The 21481-nt window shown below is 46.0% G+C and overlaps 1 protein-coding gene across 1 annotated transcript in view; it reads left to right on the top strand.

Annotated features, from left to right (window-relative positions):
• The window catches only part of LOC309807971 (forkhead-associated domain-containing protein 1-like), a gene marked incomplete at both ends in the record, with an annotated part of 251083 nt that overhangs the window by 64532 nt on the left and 165070 nt on the right, over nucleotides 1–21481 (top strand). Inside the window, 9 exons of the mRNA XM_082627982.1 lie at nucleotides 809–939; nucleotides 3198–3287; nucleotides 4315–4419; nucleotides 8166–8267; nucleotides 10148–10271; nucleotides 10958–11082; nucleotides 13996–14091; nucleotides 14515–14735; nucleotides 15273–15435. Of these exons, the coding sequence (XP_082484108.1) occupies nucleotides 809–939; nucleotides 3198–3287; nucleotides 4315–4419; nucleotides 8166–8267; nucleotides 10148–10271; nucleotides 10958–11082; nucleotides 13996–14091; nucleotides 14515–14735; nucleotides 15273–15435 (1157 nt within the window). The remainder of the gene's footprint in view (nucleotides 1–808; nucleotides 940–3197; nucleotides 3288–4314; nucleotides 4420–8165; nucleotides 8268–10147; nucleotides 10272–10957; nucleotides 11083–13995; nucleotides 14092–14514; nucleotides 14736–15272; nucleotides 15436–21481) is intronic.

Here is a 21481-nt window from a genome sequence, read left to right as displayed (position 1 = left end):
GTGAGTAATTCGAGAGAGAGCAAAGAGGAGGTCACAGTGTGTTTTATGACCCAGCCTGAGAGGAAACAGTCCGTCATTTCCACAGTATCATATTGGTTACCCATGGCAGCCCTATTCAGGTTGGGAGGGGCTACACAAGGAATGAATTATAGGTGGTAGGGATCATTGGACCCATTTTGGAAGCTGGCTGCCGAGAAAAATAATAGGCGCCCTGTAACAAACATAATTTAGCTACTTTGTGTTCTTGGGACATATCGCATCATTTGACCCTTACAATAACTCTGTGTGGGACAGACAGTGGGAGGTGAAATAGCTTGTCCAAGACCACCAAGCTAATAAGTGGTAGAGAGGGTTCCAAACTCAGAGGACTGTGAAACCAACCACCCCATCAATAGTGTCCAGCAGTGCCCTCTGCCACACGCCCGTCTCCTGGCCTCTGGAGAAGAATTCCTAGAACTTCCCTGTGCTGGGACTTTGTTCCCCAGGTCCATGGTGTGGCCTCTCCTCCCAGCTTTGCCTGGCCTGTGCCCACAAGGGGCCCCCAAAGGCTTCTCCTCTCGCTGGTGCTGACTGCCCCTCATTCTCACTGAAGCCTCAAACCCTGTTCCGTGGACTTTGCTCTCATTCCCATTCCTGCTCTGGGACCCTTGCAAAAAGCCTCCCCAGTCCTAGGAGGGCACCGGTGGTGGCCCGGGCTTGGAAAGTCTTGTCCAAACGTTGGCTGACAGCCATGGTGTTGCCAATAATCCTTCCTGCCTCTTTCACCTCCATGAGTCTTTGGTTTTGGTTTGGTTTGGTTCTTTTACAGAGATGGTGTCATCTTTGCAAAGAGACGTGTTAGTAAAGGATGGTCAAGTTCAACAACTACAACAGGAGGTGAATCAACTGAAAAGTGAGAACAAAGAAAAGGATCACCAGCTCGAAGCCCTCAGCTCCAGAGTGAGTGTCGGGTCATCAGCAAATTGTAGCTGCGAAAAGCAGACACAGTGGAGTCACATGACACACGGTGGTGAGATGAGGCCAGTGCCCAAGGACAGAGGGAGGGTAGCTGCTGGGCAGGTGGCCAACTTCTCTGAAGCCTTTCAAAGGACAGCGTGTATGTGGCTCAGAATAAGCATAATAGATTTTCAAATCCAGCAAACATTTTCTAAGCCCTATTATAAATGAGTTTGTTTAATCCCAGCAACAAACCCACCTATGAGCATATACTGCCATTGCAAAGTTTAACATTAAACAGAATACGATCTCTCTGTGAGCAAGGATGACCACACGGCTGCATCGTGGTCCCAGCACCGCTGGTTCTCATAACTGTCTTCACAGCAGAACGTCTGAAGATCCAGATGCAAACACGCAGACGCTCATTCCTTCCTTAGACTTTAGTGTGTGGAATGTCTCTATGGAAGATGAACGTGGTAGGCAAGCAAAGAGCTTTTTACATGTAACTTTGACTATTTGCAAATCTTGCCTTCAATGCTAACTTGAGAATCCTGCCTCTATAGGATAAGATTTCTCAGTATTTGCATGATGTGCCTGTTTCTGTGAGTCAAGGTAAAACCTCAAAGCTTTCATCTCAGGTGGCAACTCAGAGATTCCCAGAGGCTACCCGATAGCTAGGTCTGCATGGGGCTGGGGTGAGAACAGATCTTGAGGTTCCAAGGAAAAGGCACAGTAAGTAATACCTGGAACGTAGTACCATACCCAGTTTGGAGCTGGTGAAAGGCACTGCACGAGCTTTGGGATCAGACAGACCAGGGTCCCATCCCAGAGCTTTCTTTTATTGTAACTTATTTGGCCTCCATTTCCCCATCTGTGAAATGGGGATGACAAAATCGTTTTCTGAGAAGTGGGAGGCTGGTTTTCGTTGTGCTCTTCTGCCTCTGCCCGAGGTCAGCTGCCTGGCCAAGCCCTCTGCATTCGTTTCTCCCAAGCAGAGTGTCTTCCCAGGCATGTGCTATAGCTGTTTAATGTGGTGTGTGTGTGTGTGTGTGTGTGTGTGTGTGTGTGTGTGTGTGTTGGGGACGGGAAGGGGATGCAGAGCTGGTGCTAAGTAGAAGGAATCTGCAAAGACAGCACCTGCTTGGCTCTTCTACCTCCTGAAGTGCATTTGGATGATTTATGTCCCCGTTTCCCCTTCCTCGTTGACCTTGGAATGAGGTCCCTTCTCCTCTAGACTGTGCTGGCCAATAGCACAAGGGCTCGTCACCACCAAGGGTACTGCTCTTGTGAACATTTGAGATGCCTTTTTTTTAATGACATACATCATGTGTGTTAATTTTAGAAAAATAAGTAGATGACATTGAGAAGAAAAAATAAAAAGAGAGGAGAGGAAATGCTACCTTGAGAAATCAGTGTTAATATTTTCATGTATGTTCTTCCAGTCTTATTTCTATATATTGCCTAGAAATCAATCAATCAATCATTTTATAGTTAATTTATACTATGCACATTTTTAAAATTTTTAAATGCTTACTATTTTCCCGTGCTAATAAATCAACGCTCTTATCATTCGTCTTAAAAGCTACATACTTTCTCCTGGATGTATCCAGTGTTATAAAGTGGTCTGCTGTTATAAACAACACTTGGGTTGTTTCCTCTTTTTTTTTTTTCTTCCACTGTTACTGACAATTCTGTGAAAAGCATCCTTGAAACTACAGATTTACTTGTTTCTCCAGTCATTGTCCTTAAGGTACATTCCTAAAGTGGGAATTGCTGGGTCAAAAGAAGGCACATCCATCCTTATGTCCTTAATGCCTGTTGCCAAGCCGCCCTCGGGCAAGACAGCTCCGTTTACCCCTCCACACCCGTCGGGGCAGTTGTTTCTTTGAGATGCAACCTGCACAAAAGCCCTAAGATGGACCTGAGCTCACTGGCTCAGCCCCCTCCGCCCTCACTGGTCACAGCGTGAAAACATCCCAATTCCTGCACCCTAAGTCCCCAGACTCTACAAAGCTGGATTTCCCCTGCAGTGAAGTTTGCTGGCTTTTGAAGAGGAACTTAGATGCTCTATTCCTCAGAACTCAGGAGAGGGGTGAACTGGGAAGGACTGCAGGATCCCCTGCTCCCATCACACAAATGGTCTCGCCTCTCAGAATTCAGAGGTGTGATTGGGTTATACAACAGGAAACACTCCTGGGCATGAACACAGGTACTTGGGACCCCCAGCCAAGCCCCCGTGGCCTTGTCCTTTTTCTCCACAGTGCTCAGTGCTGAAAGAAGAGTTACAGAAGGAAGATGCCCAGAAGGAGAAGTGGGAAGCCCAAGAGAAAGAGTTAAAACTCTGCAAAACCGTGCGTTGAACCTCCTGACCCCTAGGTGTCCACTGAAAGCCTAGATTGTGGCCTTGAGGGTTTTGGAGGGGTTCCTTGGCCCATTAGCTAGCACAAGCTCTGGGGCTTTCTGGGTGTTTGTCTGTTAATGTAGTCTCCTAATTCTTTGATTTGCTGGCCTCAAAGAGATGGGTGAAAAGACCATGGAAAACACACTCTCCCCAGATTTTCTGGGCAGTTGGCTCAAGGCCCCTCATCAGGTTTCCCCTGGGGAAAGGGATGGGAGGTGGCCACCGTATGCTGCTAGAAATTCACCGTGGTCCCTACCCCTGGACTTGTGATGCCCAGACTTTCATGATCCACTGTCACAAGTTTTATCACGGCCCTGAGCACTGTTATTAACACAACTCTTCTTGAAGTATTTTTGCTTAAATACATTCAATTTTACAACAATTCATAAAACCAAAATAAAAAGCAAATGTATCACTGGCCTTGTATGGAAGGTGAACATAAAAATGAATACAATGAAAAGATGACCACTCAATGTAAATGTTCACCCCCTGTACCGGCCCGAACCCTCGTGCACATCACCAGGCATACGTTTTCCATCCGTTGGGAAGGACGGTGCCTGGGACGGGAGCAGGAGACATGTGTTCTTCTCTCTGTCAGGAGCACACTTCTCTGCCTCAAATGAGAAAAAAGAAAAATGTCATTGTTCTTTTCTTCTAAACTGTGCCCATTGTGTCTTCCAAACAGCCCTTATTTAGATTGAACTCAAAAATGTGCCCCAAGGAAAGAGACTCTAATGAGTGGATAGGTATCTTGTACTGTTTAATCCAGGATCCATGCTGATCTTCAAAAGAAACTCAAATTTTCCCTCACCCAGCCCTTTCATTGCATCCGTTGAAAGAAAGTCTACTTTGCCTCAAATACGTGGAATTGTCCCCCAAGGGAAGGAGTTAAGCGAATCCCAGACTAGGTTTCTGCCTTAATGAACCGGATGAAATGAGTTGTGAAGTTGACTTCCCTGTTGTTGGAACTCTTTCAGCAAATCCATGACATGGAAAAAGAAATGAGGAAGCTCAGGGTGGAGCTGAAAATGAGCAGTACCGAGCAGAGCCTGATCTCTATGACGCTGTGGGAAAAGAGCAAGGTATGGCAGGGACAGGTCGGCCTGGGAACCACTCTGGGGCCAGCACTCCACCTGCATCATCTCTGTTCATCCTCACAATGACCCCATGCGGTCTATACTGGTATTAACCCCACTTTACAGTCGGGAAAACTGGGGCTCACAGAGGTGAAGGAAGTTATCCAAGTTCACTTGCATAAAGTAGTTGTGGCAGAACTTGAATCCAGGTCTGCCTGACTCCAAAGCTCCTGTGTGTAACCACAACCCTAGACTGCCTTCAGATCTTAATTGTGAAATTATCTAAGAAAGAATTGATCCATTAAATCAAGTTTGCCAATGATGTTGATCCAACTTAAATTCTCATATTGATTTTTTTTTGTCTTTTTGTTCCATCATTGAGAATGTTTTTAAAAATCTCAACATGTTTGTCATTTGTGTGTTTCTTCTTTTAATATGAACGATTTTTGCTTTATATATTTTGAGGCTGTGTTACTAGGTGCATATAAATTTAGAATCCTAATACTTCCTGTAGAGCAAAACTTTAGATCATCATGAAATATCCCTTTTCATCTCTAGTAGTGTTTCTCCCTTAACGTCTCCTTTGTCATTTAGCTTCACCACTGGCTTTCTGTTGGTTAGAGTTTTCATACCATATCTTTTTCATATGTTCTCTGTCAATTTTTGTCTTAAGGTTTAGACATATGCCTTCAGATAGCGTATCATTTTTACAAAATCCAGTTTGACAATCTTTGACTTTTAGTCCATTTATATTATGTAATTACTCGTGTACTGGGGTTTAAATCTACCTTCTTGCTCAATACCAGATGTACCATCTGTGGTATGTTCCTTTTTCTCTCCTTTCTTGCCTCCTTCTGAGTGGATGGTTTTCTCTTATTCCACTTTCCCCCTCTATTAGCTTGGAAATATTTCACTTTTTTACTATTCTCTTAGTAATAGTAAGACAATAGCATTCATCCTTGACTCACCAAAATCACACATTAATTAAGTTTTTCACTCTTCTACTATTCTCTTAGTAGTCATCCTGAAGACTACAATATGCATTCTTTTTTTTTTTTTTTTTTTTTTTTGCGGTACGCGGGCCTCTCACTGTTGTGGCCTCTCCCGTAGTGGAGCACAGGCTCCGGATGCACAGGCTCAGCGGCCATGGCTCACGGGCCCAGCCGCTCCGTGGCATGTGGGATCCATCCGGACCGGAACACGAACCCATGTCCCCTGCATCGGCAGGTGGACTCTCCACCACTGCACCACCAGGGAAGCCCTGCATTCTTAACTTACCAAGAGGCAATAGTAGTTGATAATTATGCCCTTCTCCTTGACAGTGCAATGAGTTTCAAACACCTTAACTTCACTTACCCCCTCCAGATTTATAAGCCATTGCTGTAATTTTCTAAACTCCTCTTGATACTTAAAACCCCACAAGACATTATTAGTGTTTTTCTATAGTCAGTATCATATCCACACATTACCCTTACTGTTGCTTGTCTTTTCTGCATCTCTGATCACCCACCTGGGTTCATTTTTCTTGTGTCTGAAGAATACCCTTTAATGTTTTCCCTCATTGTGGCTCTGCTGATGACAAATTCTCAAATGTGCCTGTGTGTCTGTCTGGAGATGTATATTTAACCTTCACTCTTAAAACACATTTGACTGCGTATTGAATTCTACAATGGCAATTCTTTTCTTTCAGCACATTAGATACAGCATTAGATATGTCACTATTGTCTTGTGGCTCCTATTATTTCTATTTAGAAGTCATCTGTAAGCCTAACTGTTGTACCTTTGCATAATCTGTCTTTTTCTCCGGTTGCTTTTAAGATTGTCTTTTCCCTTGATTTCCCGCAGTTTTATTATGGTTTATCTAGGTGTGGATTCAGTTTTATTTACCTCGTTGAGTTCGTAGGGGCTTCTTGAATCCCTGGCTTGGTGTTTTGCCTTAGTTCAGGTGCTTGAGCTCTGTACCACACAGGCAGTGGGGAGCTACTAAGGCTTCTGAACAAGTGACTGATGCAATGACATTCGTGGACAGTAATCAGGGTGAAAATGGTAGTTACAATTTCTCACGTACTAGGCGTTCCCTTGAACATTTCATCTCTTCATCTTCACAACAGCGCTGTGATCTAGAAATCATCCTCTCCATTTTACAGATGAGAAAGTCAAGGCTACTAGTTACTAGTAAAGTAACTAGCCCAATGGCACAGTCGGTTTTGTCTGACTCCAGGTTCGTCTGACTTCAGTGACCCTGGCGTAGCAAACAGCCACATGCTACTGTTTACACTGAAATTAATGAAAATTAACTAAAATTTTTAGTTCAGTTCCTCCGTCACACCATCCCCATTTCGAGTGCTCGATCCCCAGATGTGCCTGGTGGCTGCCGTATTAGACAACACAGCCTCGCTCAGAGTACCTATATCATTGCAGAAAGTTCTGTTGGACAGAGCTGCCTTACAGCTGGGTAACTCTCACAGTACCGTTAAGATTGCACTGGAAGAAACTAAACTCGAGGCGAGGAGGCCACTTGTCACAGTCCAGCTTGCATGTGAGAGGGGTTGGAGGACAGGCATGAGACCCCCGAGTGTGAGAGAGGGAGCAGGGCGGCTGTTGAAGGTGACTCTGAGGCTTGGGGACAGGAACGGGGGCTGTTCATGCAGAGCACAGATAAGGGCAGAGTCCAAGGCTGGACTTGGCTTTTGCAGCATATGAAAAAGGCTGCTGACATAGAAGTCAGAGCATGTTTAGACCTGGGAGAAAACTAAGGCCCAGAGAGCTTAGATGACTTTTCCAAGGTAACGGAGCTGGGTAGAGGCTCTTCCACTGGACCACACTACTCAGAAGAAAGCTCTTAAGGGCTTTTCTGGGTCTTTTATTACATCCCTGTGATCCCCCTCTTCAGATCCCTAAAAAAACAGCCTGTGAATTTGTTTCAGCACAAAAACTTTCCATTTATTTACGAGAGTTTGCCTCATTTCCTGTTAGTGCCAGGGCCCAGGGCTCAGCAGGTGCATCCAAGAACTGAGCAGCTGCGAGGCCTACACTGGCCAGCCAAGGGTAGCGTGGAGCACGCCCAAGCTTACCGTGTGTTGACTGTTACCCAAGCAAGGGGGGAAAAGTAGGCAAGCTTCTCCACTTTAAAGGCCTTCCTTGGCAGGCTGCAATTCTTAATAGACATTGCTTTGGCAAGCCTCCAGAGAGGTTACCACCAGTGAGTGTGCTCAAAGTGGTAACGACAAACAGTTATGATAATAAACCCAATCATAACATTTCCAAGTACCCATCACGAGTTATTAGAACGAGACTGTACGGCGGACATTCCCGTCCACGTTTCATAGGTTACAACAGTACTTAACACTCTCACAGAGCCCTTAAGCACTATTCCAAACATCGAATCCCCACAATAACTCTATGCAGTGATACTAGTATCATCATCCCCATTTGACGGATGAGGACACTGAGTCACGGAGCAGTGAAGTAACTTTCCGAGTGTCGTACGGCTGGTTAGGGACCGAGCCGGGATGGGAGTGTGCGGTAGAACATAGTTGAGCCCCGGGTGCAGAGCTCGGCCCTTTCCCATAGGGGGCAACTCCCTGTGAGTTTGCCTCCACCCTGTGCATGCCTGTGACCCCTGCTGCTGGGCTGCAGCTGTCCCTACCCCTCAGGGACTCCCCCACTGCCATTAGCCCCCCCAGAAGAGTTTCCCCAGAGGGCATGATGATCACATGAGCAGCAAGCCCTCGGTTTCATCATCCTTTCAGGTTGAAGAGAAGCTTCGGCAGGATTCCAGAAGGAAATTGCTTCAGCTGAAAGAAATGAGGAACAGAGCAAACCTCATTAAAGCCAATTTGGAAAGGGCAGTAGGTCAGGTAGGCGTGCTGCAGAGCCCCTTCACGGGCCCATGCTCTCCACGGAATCCCGCACCCAAGTGGCCGGCAGGGATGAATGAGGAGGAAGACGGCCTGCCTTAGTTCACCCACTTATTTTCTATACGAAGAAGTGTCTAGAAAGAACTAGAGCTGAGATTCTATCTAGATCTAGAGTCTGAGCTTTTAACCACGATGCTCTACTACTTCGCTATTAGTTACTAAGCTAAGCATCATTTTTCTGTGTTTTGAAGAAAGTTTCGTGAACCTTTGTCCCGCCCCCAAAGGTAGTGGAAATGACTCCTGCGTTAGTCCTGTCCCCCATCAGCTGCAGTTCCCCTTCCCCTCATTTCAGATGAAGATCAACAGTTCTCGGGAAACTCAGCAGTATTTGCTGCAAGAAGAGTTACAGCAGCATCTGGCAGAGAAGGAGAAGCTGACCGAGGAAAGACCGCAGCAAGAGGAGAAGCTGAAAGCCAGAGTCAAGCGGCTAATGGCAGAGAAATCGGTAAGGTGGTCCCCGTCCTTCTCTTTACTACTGGAAACTGATGAAATGGGCTTTCCTATGAGAAACAGAGGGCACGTACTTAGATGGAGGAATCTCAGCAACTCCTTGTTGGGAACTAAATTAATTAAAGAGGGTGAATGATGTAGGAGGAATTAACATGAAGCTTGAATCCTAAAACTCAGAGATCAACTTGAAGATCAACTTGAAGAGGCAAGGTTATTGAAATGTCTAGAAATGGTACTTTGTTTATATACCGCAGCTGATTTTATTGATACAAATCCCAGTCGTTACTGCGGCTCCTGGTTTGTGTCTAAGTGTGTGCAAGACCAACCAATAGTATTTCAGTCTTTCTCTTCATGCATATCAGGGGAAACACATGGCCAAAACGGCTACTTACTTTTCCAGAAACCAGCCAATTAGAGGATACTTTACAGTGGCACCTCTCAACTCAAAGGTGTCCACGGATCATATGGGGATGTTGTTGAAATGCAGATTGTGACTCAGCAGGTCTCGGGTGGGGGGAGCCTGGGATTCTGCATTTCTGAACAGCTCCCAGCTGGTACCGATAGCACAGCTCTGCAGACTACATTTTCAGCCACAAAGTCTTAGAAGAAGGTTTTCCCCAAGTTGGCCGATAAGAACCACCTGGGGCTTCCCTGGTGGCGCAGTGCGTTGAGAGTCTGCCTGCCGATGCAGGGGACACCGGTTCATGCCTCGGTCCGGGAGGATCCCACATGCCGCGGAGCAGCTGGGCCCGTGAGCCATGGCCACTGAGCCTGCGTGTCCGGAGCCTGTGCTCCGCAACCGGAGAGGCCACAAGAGTGAGAGGCCCACGTAACGCAGAAAAAAAATAAATAAATAAAAGCCCCTCCAGGGACTTCCCTGGTGTTCCAGTTATTAAGACTCTGTGCTTCCGCTGCAGGGGCGCGGTTTCGATCCCCGGTCAGGGAACTAAGATCCCGCATGCCGCATGGTGCAGGCAAAAAAAAAAAGCCCCTCCAGGAGCAAATTTGATGTGATTGTTCAGAGATGAGACCAGAATGACAACAAGTGGAAACCCAAGCTTAGAAGAACATTAGAAGAAAAAAAGAAATAAAACATGGGGAGGGAACATAGGGGGGATCTCTTATTTATAATGATGCTAAGTAGGTAGGAAAGTTGGAAATCTTCCTAGATGTGACTTTGTATTCGAAATGAAATTTTTAAATTCCTTCTCTGCTGAAGCCCTGTAATGATATTTTCCAAGGTACTAAGTAAGTGACAGGGTTTCTGCTAATCCATGATTTGTTCATGTTTCTTCAAATACAAGAGAGTGAGATTGTGATCACTGATAAAGCTGCTGTCCTCACCATTCTGGCCACAGGAGCAGTCCTTCAGTGATCTAGGAGCCAAGTGCAAAGGGTCCCGACATGAGGAAGTCATTCAGTGTCAGAAAAAGGCCTTATCTGAGCTTCGTGCGCGAATTAAAGAACTTGAGAAGGCCAGCTTGTCAAGTAAGTTTCCTCCTGCTTAGTCATCCCTCTGTGCTGAGAACCATGGGCCCCAGACTTGAGGGTTCACTTTAGGGACTAACCAATTTGCCAGGACCACCATCTTCTATCCCCATCATTTCATAACTAAAAGAACATAGTTATAAAAAAAAGATGGGCAGGAAAAAAAATAGATGGGTAGGCATGAGCTCAGAGTCAAGAGCAGGCCTTGATATTAAATAAACAGGATTTCATGAAAAACTCAGAACCTTGTCCTTCTTTTTCTTATTTCACTGTGGCCCAGTGGAAACTTTTTCATAGACGCATGCTGTGCAAGGACCAACCTTGGGGAACTTCCCAGGATAAATACCCTGTTTAGAGGGAATAGGGCTTTCAAGAAACCAAGCTTGCTGCTGGGTGGAGCCCTGGGCTAGGACACAGAAGCCTGGGTTCAAGTCCATCCTCACACCTGTGGCCGAAGGCTCCCCCTCAGTGCCCCCGCCCTGGGAGGCTGCAGCCTCATATGAGCTGTGTGGCCTTGGACAAGTCATTTCACCTCTCTGGGCCTCGATGCCTCACCTGCCAAGGGAGGATGGTGAGCTAATTAGTACTGGCCTGTGGTAAGTGTCCAGTAAATAGCAGCTGTGACTTTTACATGCAGTAACTTCTTCCTGAGCCTTTCTTTTGAGTGTAAATTATTTCTTTTATAGATCACAAGGACCACATGGATGAATCATTTCTAGACTTAAAGACCCTCGGGATGGAAAAAAATGTTCGGAAAATATTGGATGCAAAACCTGACTTGCCAACTTTTTCAAGAGTAGAGATCCAAACGGTAACCAAAGAAACTTTGTATCTGCATTGACTGACACGTGGGGAGGGTGGGCATGAGGACAGACACGAGCCGTGTGCCCTGGCACCACTGTATACATCATTGGTTCGAGGCCAGGTCCTCCCTGATGGGCTAACACCTGTATGGACTGGTTGGTGCCTGGCCATACCAGTGATCCAATGTTTGAATAGAAAGGTGGCTTCCCTTCATGTACAGCATGATATAGCATTGCACTGATGCTGGCCCGGACAATCTCTGGGCCCTCCTTTTCACATCACATGTTATATTCTGCAGAAAAGATTCAACAAGCTAATGTACAACATTATGCCATGAGCTTGCCTAACATTTGCTTTTTGCTATAAACTGAAAAACATGAACACATAAAGGGCAGCAGAAGGGAGCCATGATGATTAAGAAGACACAAGTTCTAGAATCAGAGACCTGTGTCCTAATCCCAGCTCTGCAAGCTCTGTGACCTTGGGCAGGCTCCTAACCTTTCTGGGACTTCAATTTCCCAGCTGTAAAATGATGATGGAAAAATTAAAGGAGATCATTATGTAAAGTGCTTATCCCAGTGCCTAGCTCATAGCGAGCACTTTAATAGATGAGAGTTATTATTGTCAAACAGTTTTTAAAGAGTATTATCCAAGAAAACCTTCCTTTCTTAGGGAGCATAGTTTGTGTTTTCCAGGATTTTCAGAAGTAATTTGATTGTTAGGTTGAAGGTGCCCTGTATCCTAAATGGATGTTTGATCGGGTGTTTGATTGACACATGACAATGGACAGCTCTGATCAGCGTGGCTTGCTGCGGCAGCTGGTCTAAACCAGCTTTTGGAAAACATAATAAAGCCATCCTCTCTGTACCAGCATTTTCTCCTACAATTTTTCTAGACATTTGCTCACACGTCTAGAGATGTGAGTCTTCAGAAATGTGTTGGTTTTCCTGATAAAATCGAACCTTCCTTCTCTGAGGCTGGGAGTGGAGGGACCGTCTCCATGTGGGGAGCTCAGCTGGATCTCATGTCCTGATGGTCCTGCTTCCAAGATTGACCTTCCCCTTGGCAACAAGCCCTCATCCCACCACTGACACCACAGAGCAGGAAACCTCCCAACTCTCAATCCTCCAAGGTTGGCAGTAATTAAACGAAAGAGCAGGAGGAAGAATAGCTGACATCTGTGAACTGCTTACTGTGTGCCAGGCGTTGAGCTCAGCCGGCTCCATGCCTTATGTCATTGAACCATCGTAGCAGCCTTGTGTCATAGTTACTATTATTGTCCCCATTTAACAGATAAGAAAAAGTAAGGCTTCAGGAGGTCAAGTACCTCACCCAAGGTCACAGAATAATGATTGAAGACACACCAGGGGTGTGTCCCTGGTGGTGTGTCTGCTAGCCTGCAGAGACCGGGTGGGGACTGCGTGCTTGGATCCTGTAGCCCAGGCTCTTCCTTAGTGACCCTCCCCTCAGGAAAAGAGGGGGCGTCTGGAGAGGTACAGAGGATGCAGCTCAGGGTAGCTGAAGACACTGAGCAGCATCTCAGGTTCTTTTTGCAGCAGATCTGCCCGGTTTATTGTCATCTTCAGATACCCTCTTTTATTCTCATCTCCATAGATACATAGACAAATATGTCCACTCTTGTCTATCACAGTCACTTGGGGGCCTTTATATTTTTGTAGTTGTTTTTTTTTAAATCTCAGAGGTTTTCAGGGTAGTGCCAACAAATGCTAGGGCTAAGAGAGGCTCATGGCAAGCATTAAAAGCCAATTTATTTTTTAAGGAGTCTTATTATGGTTATTTGTGGTCGTTCAGATCAGGTCCCCTATTCAGTCTGGTGGCCTTTCCATGCAGTCAGTTGGGCTTCCAACAGCCAGCTGGCTGGTTGGGGTCTTAGGGAGATGCAGCTGCAAACACTATCTGCATTGTCTCTGGAAAGGTTCTGAAGGGATGCCCACCCACCAGGTTCCAGAGCTAGGAGAAGGTTGGGCCAAATTTTGTGAGGGTATGGTTTCTGCTGCACAGAAATGAGATTCCTTTAATAAAAAGGAGGGAGGCTATTTTCCACTTAACCTTCATTCGTTCATTCAACAAACATGCCCACTATGCACCACTCATTGCCAGGTGCCATGCTGGGCACAAGGAGGGAGATAGTGAGCAAAAGCCGCATGGTCCCCATTTTTCTGGAGCTTGTCTTCTCAACATCAGCGGTACTGATTTTTTGAGCCAGGTAACTCTTTGTTTGGGAGACTGCCCTATGCATCGTGGGGTGTTTAGCAGCATCCTTGTCCTCTACCCACTAGACGCCAGCAGCAATTATGACAACCACAAATGTGCCCAGGCATTGCTAAATGTCCTGGAGGGGGTAGGGTGGACAGAGTCACCCCCGGTTGAGAACCACTGGCCTAAAGGGAAGACAGGCGAGACGGTGGCCAAAGAATGGCATAAGTGATGCATCATTTCAAAGGCAGTCGTGCTCTGAAGGGGTAGGAACACAGTCATAAAGAAAGCAGTTCACAGAGTCAGACTGGATTTAAAACCAACTCTCTTGGCTTGGACATATATACACACACACGCTACCAAAGGTAAAATAGATAGCTAGTGGGAAGCAGCTGCATCACACAGGGAGAGCAGGTCGGTGCTGTGTGTCTACCTAGAGGGGTGGGATAGGGAGGGTGGGAGGGAGACGCAAGAGGCAGGGGATATGGGGATATATGGATACGTATAGGTGATTCACTTTTTGATACAGCAGAAACGAACATACACCATTGTATAGCAATTATACTCCAATAAAGATGATATAAAAAATCAACTCTCTCAAATTATTCTTTCCAGTTCTTGCATTATTCTTTGGGTTATTCTTCTGGATGTAGAAAATCATAATGGAATGCCAAGTGAGTTTTTTTCTTTTGTTTTATTTCAGCCTCAAAATGGCCTTTCCAGCCCAGGGTCCATCATGGCCACTGAGAAGTTAGGGAAAACGGATGTGGCTGAGGCTTTAGATCTTAGTGAAAAGCTGGTAGGTATACCCAGCATCAGTCCCCTCCTGTCCAAACCTGCGTGCCCTGCAGATAGTTTAAACATCAACTCCACATACATTTTAGTTGTTACAGTAGCTCCACGAGACCCATCTCCTATCCCAGCATGGGCTGGAAATTGCAGAGCCCAATTCCTTGCAAGACTGGGTAGTAAGAATGAATGTTTATGTCTGTTGTCATTCCCCCTCCACCCCTCCCCCCAATTCTCAAAAAGGCATAGTGTAAATGGATGCGGGGGAAAATGAAAGTCCTACTAAAAGCCCCAAATGCACTCATTTGCAAAGCATGTGTTTCTTCTCTGCAACTGCAGAAAATGAATGAAACACAATTAGACGTTTGCCTCCTCAAAGTGGCCACCAGCGGTCTTGGGCCAGGCCTCTTACCTGTGAAACGCTTTCTCGTAGTACTTGGATATGAGCAAAACCCTCGGGACTATGCTGAACATCAAAGATATGTCAGGTCACGTGTCCATGAAACACCTCTCCCCAAAAGAGAGGGAGAGAGTCCACCAGCTTCGACAAAGAGACCTCTACCTGGTGTTTGATAAGATCACCCTACTCAAGAACCAGCTGCAGAGAAAAGAAGAGCTTTTGAGACGATACGAGAAGGACATTGAACAGCTCAAGTATGGCCCGTGTCCCCGGCAAAAGGCCCAGGCCTCCATTCTCCAGGCTAAACCTCGGCGCAGCTGCAGACCCGTAGGGACCAGGACAAGAGGACAGAGGCCTGGGTGTGGAGGGGGGCAGGCGGGATGGTGACTCAGGGCCTGATGGACCCAAGTCTCTGGGCAAGAAAGCAGCAGTTAAAGTACCCTACTGTTAAGGAATAAGGTGCACCTTTTATAAATGTGTCTGATGTTTCACCATGTGTGTGCTTTTCGTAATTCCATCGTATTTTCAGTGGTATCCGTTCCCCCACCCTCTCTGGGAAATTGGGAGGGGCTGGTAGCATAACCTGTGCCCCCTTCATGCTGCACGTCCACAGCCAATGGGCTATTTATTCTGCCCTCTAGTCCTCACATCTTCAGCCTTCGCCCAACTTGTAAGGAAACCGCGAAGCCAAGCATATATGGAAGTGTTCTGAGGATCTCCCAGGTCGGGAGCATTGGTGGTGAGTGAGAAAGCTGAGGAGAAAAGAGACTTTGTCTCTCCTGTGTGCTCAGGCAGAGCAAAGTGTCGGTTCAGATGTACCAGTCACAGGTGGCAAAGCTGAAGGACATCTTCAGAGAGGCCGAAGAAAAGGCGCCGCTGAAGGAGGCCCTGGCGCACATGGAAGAGCGGCTGCACCAGGAGAAGAGGGTCACCAGGGCGATCAGGCAGCAGAAGGTGAGAGGTCCCTGCTCGGAGCAGAGCCTCTGAGGCTGCCCCTCAGCTCCCTTTAGAAACAGCCAACTGAGGTCCCAGTGGGATCCAGGCAGCACAGAATGCATTCGCTCATTGCAAAGGAAGGTGGCAGAATAGCTTTAGCGTTAGGCAGACTTAGGTTTAGACTCTTGTTCTGCCATTTACTGTGTGGCTTCAGGCAGCTTTTTTTTTTAACATCTTTATTGGAGTATAATTGCTTTACAGTGTGGTGTTCGTTTCTGCTGTATAACAAACTGAATCAGCTATATGCATATGTATATCCTCACATCCCTCCCTCTTGTGTCTCCCTCACACCCTCCTTATCCCACCCCTCTAGATGGTCGCAAAGCACTGAGCTGATCTCCCTGTGCCATGCAGCTGCTTCCCACTAGCTATCTGTTTTACATTTGGTAGTGTATATATGTCCATGCCACTCTCTCACTTCGTCCCAGCTTACCCTTCCCCCTCCCCATGTCCTCAAGTCCATTCTCTACATCTGTGTCTTTATTCCTGGCCTGCCCCTAGGTTCATCAGAACATTTTTTTTTTTTTAGATTCTATATATATATGTCACCTTAACCTCTCTGAGACTCATAGTCTAGCTTGCCTCTATTTTTTTAAACTTTCTTTTTTTTTAAGTTAATTTTTATTTTATATTGGAGTATAGTTGATTTACAGTGTTGTGTTAGTTTCAGGTGTACAGCAAAGTGATTCAGTTATACATACACATATATCTATTCTTTATCAGATTCTTTTCCCATATAAGTTATTACAGAATATTGAGTACAGTTCCCTGTGCTATACAGTAGGTCCTTGTTGATTACATATTTTATATATAATAGTGTGTATATGTTAATCCCAAACTCCTAATTTATCCCTCCCCACCACATTTCCACTTTGGTAACCATAAGTTTGTTTTCAAAGTCTGTGAGTCTGTTTCTGTTTTGTAAATAAGCTCATTTGTATCATTTTTTTTTAGATTCCACATATAAGTGATATCATATGATACTTGTCTTTGTCTGACTTACTTCACATCGTATGATAGTCTCTAGGTCCATCCATGTTGCTGCAAATGGCATTACTTCATTCTTTTTTATGGCTGAGTAGTATTCCACTGTATATTTGTACCACATCTTCTTTATCCACTCCTCCATCGACATTTAGGCTGCTTCCATGTCCTGGCTGTTGTGAACAGTGCTTTGTGAGACTCATAGTCTAGCTCGTCTGTATTTTTTTAACTTTTGATAATTCGTGTATTTTATCTTGTTCTTTCTATCCAGATAACTATTTCTTCTACCAGTTTTATTTGGACATAATTGACACACAGCACTGTACTGAGCTTAAGGGTGTCCAGCATCATGATCTGACTTCCCTGCCTCCTGAAAAGATGACCACAATTAGTTGAGTGAACAGCCCAAGTGTTTTTAAAGGCGGCGCTTCTGATTTTCATTGTTCTGCCAGGTGCCAGGGATACACCGAGGAATAAGCTCTCTGAGAATAAAGATTTGGGTTTCCTCTTCTGAGTAGCCAGAATAGTACGCCAGTCTTTCTGACTTGGGGCTGTGTATTTGTATACGCATGCTTGTGTGTATGTGTGTACATGTGAGTATGTGCTGTGTGTTTGCATGTGTGTGTATTTGTATGTGTGTGTTTGTTGCCTGCATGAGCTCTAAGGAGGCCAAGGTCATAGAAGGGTGCCCTTCTCCTCAACCAGGAGGTGATGGTCAGATAGTTCTTTGCAGAAGGCTGCCCTCCATCCTGCGAACCTTCCAGGCAATAGGTTTCCAGACAGCAGGCTCTCTGGCTTAGAGCCCCAGAAATGAAAAGTGGCTGTCCTGCTCTGAGGGAGCCTGGATGCAGTGTTTCCAGTGCTCACTGCTCTGAATTAAACATCACAGGCCTTAGTCTGTGTGTGACATGGGGCTGCCTCAGGCAGAGGACAGTTTCCTTTCACACCAAGCAATGCCAGGGAGAGCTGGGCCAGTGACAGAGTTGTGACTTTCCCTTTGATGTGCCCTCTGGAGAGCTCACCCCTCCCCAAGGTGCCCACCCCCGCCCCCAGGGCTTGGCAGACTAGGTCCCAAAGCAGAGACACCAGACCACAGAATGGGACAGAGAAGGGCCCCAAAAAAGCCATTGTCATGTACTGAAAACCTGAGGATTTACATAATGAGGTTTCACATGCATTATTCCTGGGCTGCATCATTCACACACAACGCAAGGGACATGCCAGCCTGTTTGGCGCTGGACATCCCTCAGCCGAGAAGGGTCTGAAATGGCCAAGCTGAACCTGTGTCAGGGTCCCCAGAAGAGCTACAGCTAGAAGCTTTCAAATTCGTGGAGTTCACAACTGGGGGAAAGACTTACCAAGGGACAGGCACCTGCTCCACACTGCACATGCTTCATCTCTCCCATCAACCCTCAAGGGATGCTGGCAAGTGTCAGCCCCTTAGAGAGAGGGGAAAGGTGAGTTGACAGAGGGTACCGTTCCCTGGCTACTAAGTGGCAGAAACAGGATTCCCTCCCCACCTGCTGCCCTCCCCCGCCCATGTTCACTTTTCCACACCCCCTCCTTCTGTGTCTCCCTTACCAGGGTGGCCCCCTTGGATACATCGCACCATTGCTCCTGGGGGTTTCACTCCAGGACTCAGGTTTGCATTTCAGGCTTGTTGTTAATATGTCGTCAGAAATCCCTGTTTGTCGGGAAGAAAACAATAATACATTTGAAAGTTTTGCTGGATCCTAAAGGGCACTTGTATACATCTGTCTTGGCATCCGTTCCTTCCAGGGAGTATATCTTCGTTGTCTTTAAGCAGAAAAGAACAGAAAGTAGAATTCCTCTTTCCTAAGTTTTACACTTAGTATTTTCACAAGGAGCCTTAGTTTTTTAGCCTCCTGTATGAAACTTTGAAACTCTTCACCCGTTCACAGAGGTGGCAAGGTTGAAGCACTGAGATGAAATTACACATCTTAAGCTTCAGAATTGCCCCCCCCAAAAAAAATGGAGTTTGTAGTTTTAATGTTTGACCATCTCTTCACCAAGCAGACCTTTCAAGAATCAAAAGTCCTATTTCCACACTAATATCTCTGGCTGTGAAAATGAGACTTGGTATAAGATGCTGGGCCTTCACAGCGAACTGGGTCTGTGGCTCTGTCCATGTGGCAGAGGGACGGGAACCGCTGCCCAGGCCGTGCTCACTCGAATCCACTTCCCACATCACTCGAGAAGCCGGCAGTGTCTCTCAGAGTTCAGAGGCCAGATTTGGAGTCAAACAAATAGGGGTCAAGCCCCACCACTGCCCCGAATGACCCTGAGTAAGTGGCTTGACCTCTGTATCCCAGGTTCCTCAACAAAAGCAACCAAAACTGTTAGCAAGGGGCCTACTCCGTGGGGCAGCAGGAGGGTTAAATGGCAAAATGCCTGCAGTGCCTGGCATATCACAAGCCCCGTTTCTAAGGGGGAAGAATAGGCAGCTCATGGATGGGTGGGGATTCCTCTATTTCTTTCAGGGAGCTTCCTGCCAGCTGACGCCTTCCCCGGTCCTCCCAAAGCCGCCAGCTCTTATGGGACGCGCTCTTCTCTTTGGTGAATACGACTAGGCCACGGCCAAGAAAGGACCCAGATACCTTTTGTGAATGGGCTAAGGCTGGGATTTTCAAGAGGAAATTTTTAAATGCACAGAAGTTGCCACTTGGGAAGCACGCAAGCCCTTTCTCAGGGCTTGAAGTGGAAGAAAGGCTGAAGGGCACCGGCTGCTTCTGGCAGGAGAAGCCGCTCAGCTCTCCTGCCAATCAAATCTCCAGCCAATCAAGTCCTGGCTAGGACGCGTGACCACCGCTTTGTCTTGTGGTCTCAGCCAGGAAAAGCCCCTAACCTTCCCTCTGCTTAATTAGCTCAGATCCCTCTTCTTTAAGATGAGAATAAAAATGGCACCTAGCTCGTAGCCTTCCCAATAGGAGCTTGTATACAAAACCCTTAGTACATAGGACCACAAAGCATACATGCTCTCCTACCATCGTCATTATCCTCACTATTCTCTTTAACTCACTATCTTCCAAGATTTCCTTGGGCCCAGGTATTCTCAAGATTCTGGCTTCCTCTGTGCCACTTGTGTGTTTTGTTTGTTTGTTTGTTTTTGCGGTACGCAGGCCTCTCACTCTTGTGGCCTCTCCCATTGTGGAGCACAGGCTCCGGACGCGCAGGCTCAGCGGCCATGTCTCACGGGCCCAGCCGCTCTGCGGCATGTGGCATCTTCCCGGACCGGGGCACGAACACGCGTCCCCTGCATCGGCAAGCGGACTCTCAAACACTGTGCCACCAGGGAAGCCCGAACTGTATATTTTTAAATGGTTAAGATGGTAAATGTTATATTATGTATATTTTACCATAATGAATAATTAAAAATGTTAATTATTGGGGGAAAAAAAGCCGTTGGGGACTTTGTAATGGATGGCTCAGTCTGTTAGCACTGGACCTACCATTCAATCTCAATATCGTTAAAAACAGGATGACCAGACATTATGTGCTCACTGTGTGATGCAGGATGGATCACACAGTACCGCCTATGAAGGCGTCTGGACAACAAAAAGACTTTGATCTCCTCAGACCTCTAGATCTAACTATTTGTTTACAGGAAACATGGGGAAAAGAGGAACAAGTTAACTGAAACCAAGAAGAAGTGATCAGCCAAATCCAGGATGTGAATGTTCTCCAGGACAAAAGACCCAGTTTCTCCAACAAATCAGTGGCTGGGGGATAACAAAGGTCAGGGGCGGGGTGTTGCTGTTACAGAATTAAAGACATTTCAGAGACATAACAACCAAGTGTAATGTGTGGACCTTGTCTGGATCCTGATTCTAACAAAGATAAAAGTAAAAAAGATATCTCTGAGAGAATCAAGGAAATGTGAGCATGGACTGAATATTAGATGATATTCAGGAATGATTATAAGTATTTTTAGCTGTGATAATGTCCAGGCGGGGATAATGTAAAGGAACAAAAAGTCCTTTCAGTTAGGATGTCTTTATGGGTGAAATGACACAACTTGCTTTAAATTAACCTAGAAAAAAACTCAAAAAGGGAGAAAAAAGAATGAGAGAACACTGGGAAAATGTTGAAGCTGGATGATGAATACATGGAGTTAATCGCAGGCTTCTCTAGTTTTGTGTGTGTTTCCAAAATCCCAGAATAAAAAACAATTTTTATGTAGGCAATCTCAAAGGAACATACAGACACACACACAAACAGAGTGAGCTACAACCAAAGCATAAGCAAATGAGGAAGCCATTTGCCTTTAGTAAGTGCAGGAAAAGGGAGATTAAGCCTTGGGCCTTTGCAAGATGAGCTAACCAAGTCTAAGATGCCTGTATTAAGCTGGCACCCTCAAAGATGCTCCACACCCTGGCAAGAGGAGGGCTTAAAAAAATTTTTTTTCTGGACTTTCAGAAAGGAGAGCCTATGAAAACCTGTAGTTTTCAATGTGGCTCTGGAGGGGAAAACTAATAATGGCCACAATACTGGTGATGATGATGATCACCCTGAAGGTTTGTAACCACGTGGGTCTGGGGCTCAAGTTTACACTCCATGTATTCAGTGGGAAAACTCCAAGTTGAGGAAATAAATGTCAGTGTTCAGAGGTTATTAGCATCCCCGGCATCCAGCTGAAACAAACAAAAAAGACTTCCGAGAGAAAAGCAGCCAGGAATCAGACCCCTCAGGATTCCCACAGATTAAGTTCAATCAAGAATGAGATCACAGTCAAATTACTAAACATCCAAGCAATAAGTCAGTATGAGCCAGAGTAAGCAGACACAACAAACAAGACATTGAGACACCACCCCTCTGCCACTCCCACCCAAAGACTTCAGATGTTGGAATTATCAGATAACAGATTCTAAAATCACTATGTATTCAATATTTTTTTTAAAGAAGGCTTTTAAAATGAGCAAGGAATGAGACTATTAAAAATGGCCAGGCATTTGTCCTCAGGAGTTTGTGGGAGCCCAGGAGAGCTATTTGACCCCTGTAC

The sequence above is a fragment of the Mesoplodon mirus genome (assembly GCF_964341445.2).
Source record: "Mesoplodon mirus genome assembly, chromosome: 7".
Classification (NCBI taxonomy): Eukaryota; Metazoa; Chordata; class Mammalia; order Artiodactyla; family Ziphiidae; genus Mesoplodon; species Mesoplodon mirus.
Note: the sequence above shows the minus strand (reverse complement) of the source record. Positions and strands in the feature narration are given on the sequence as shown.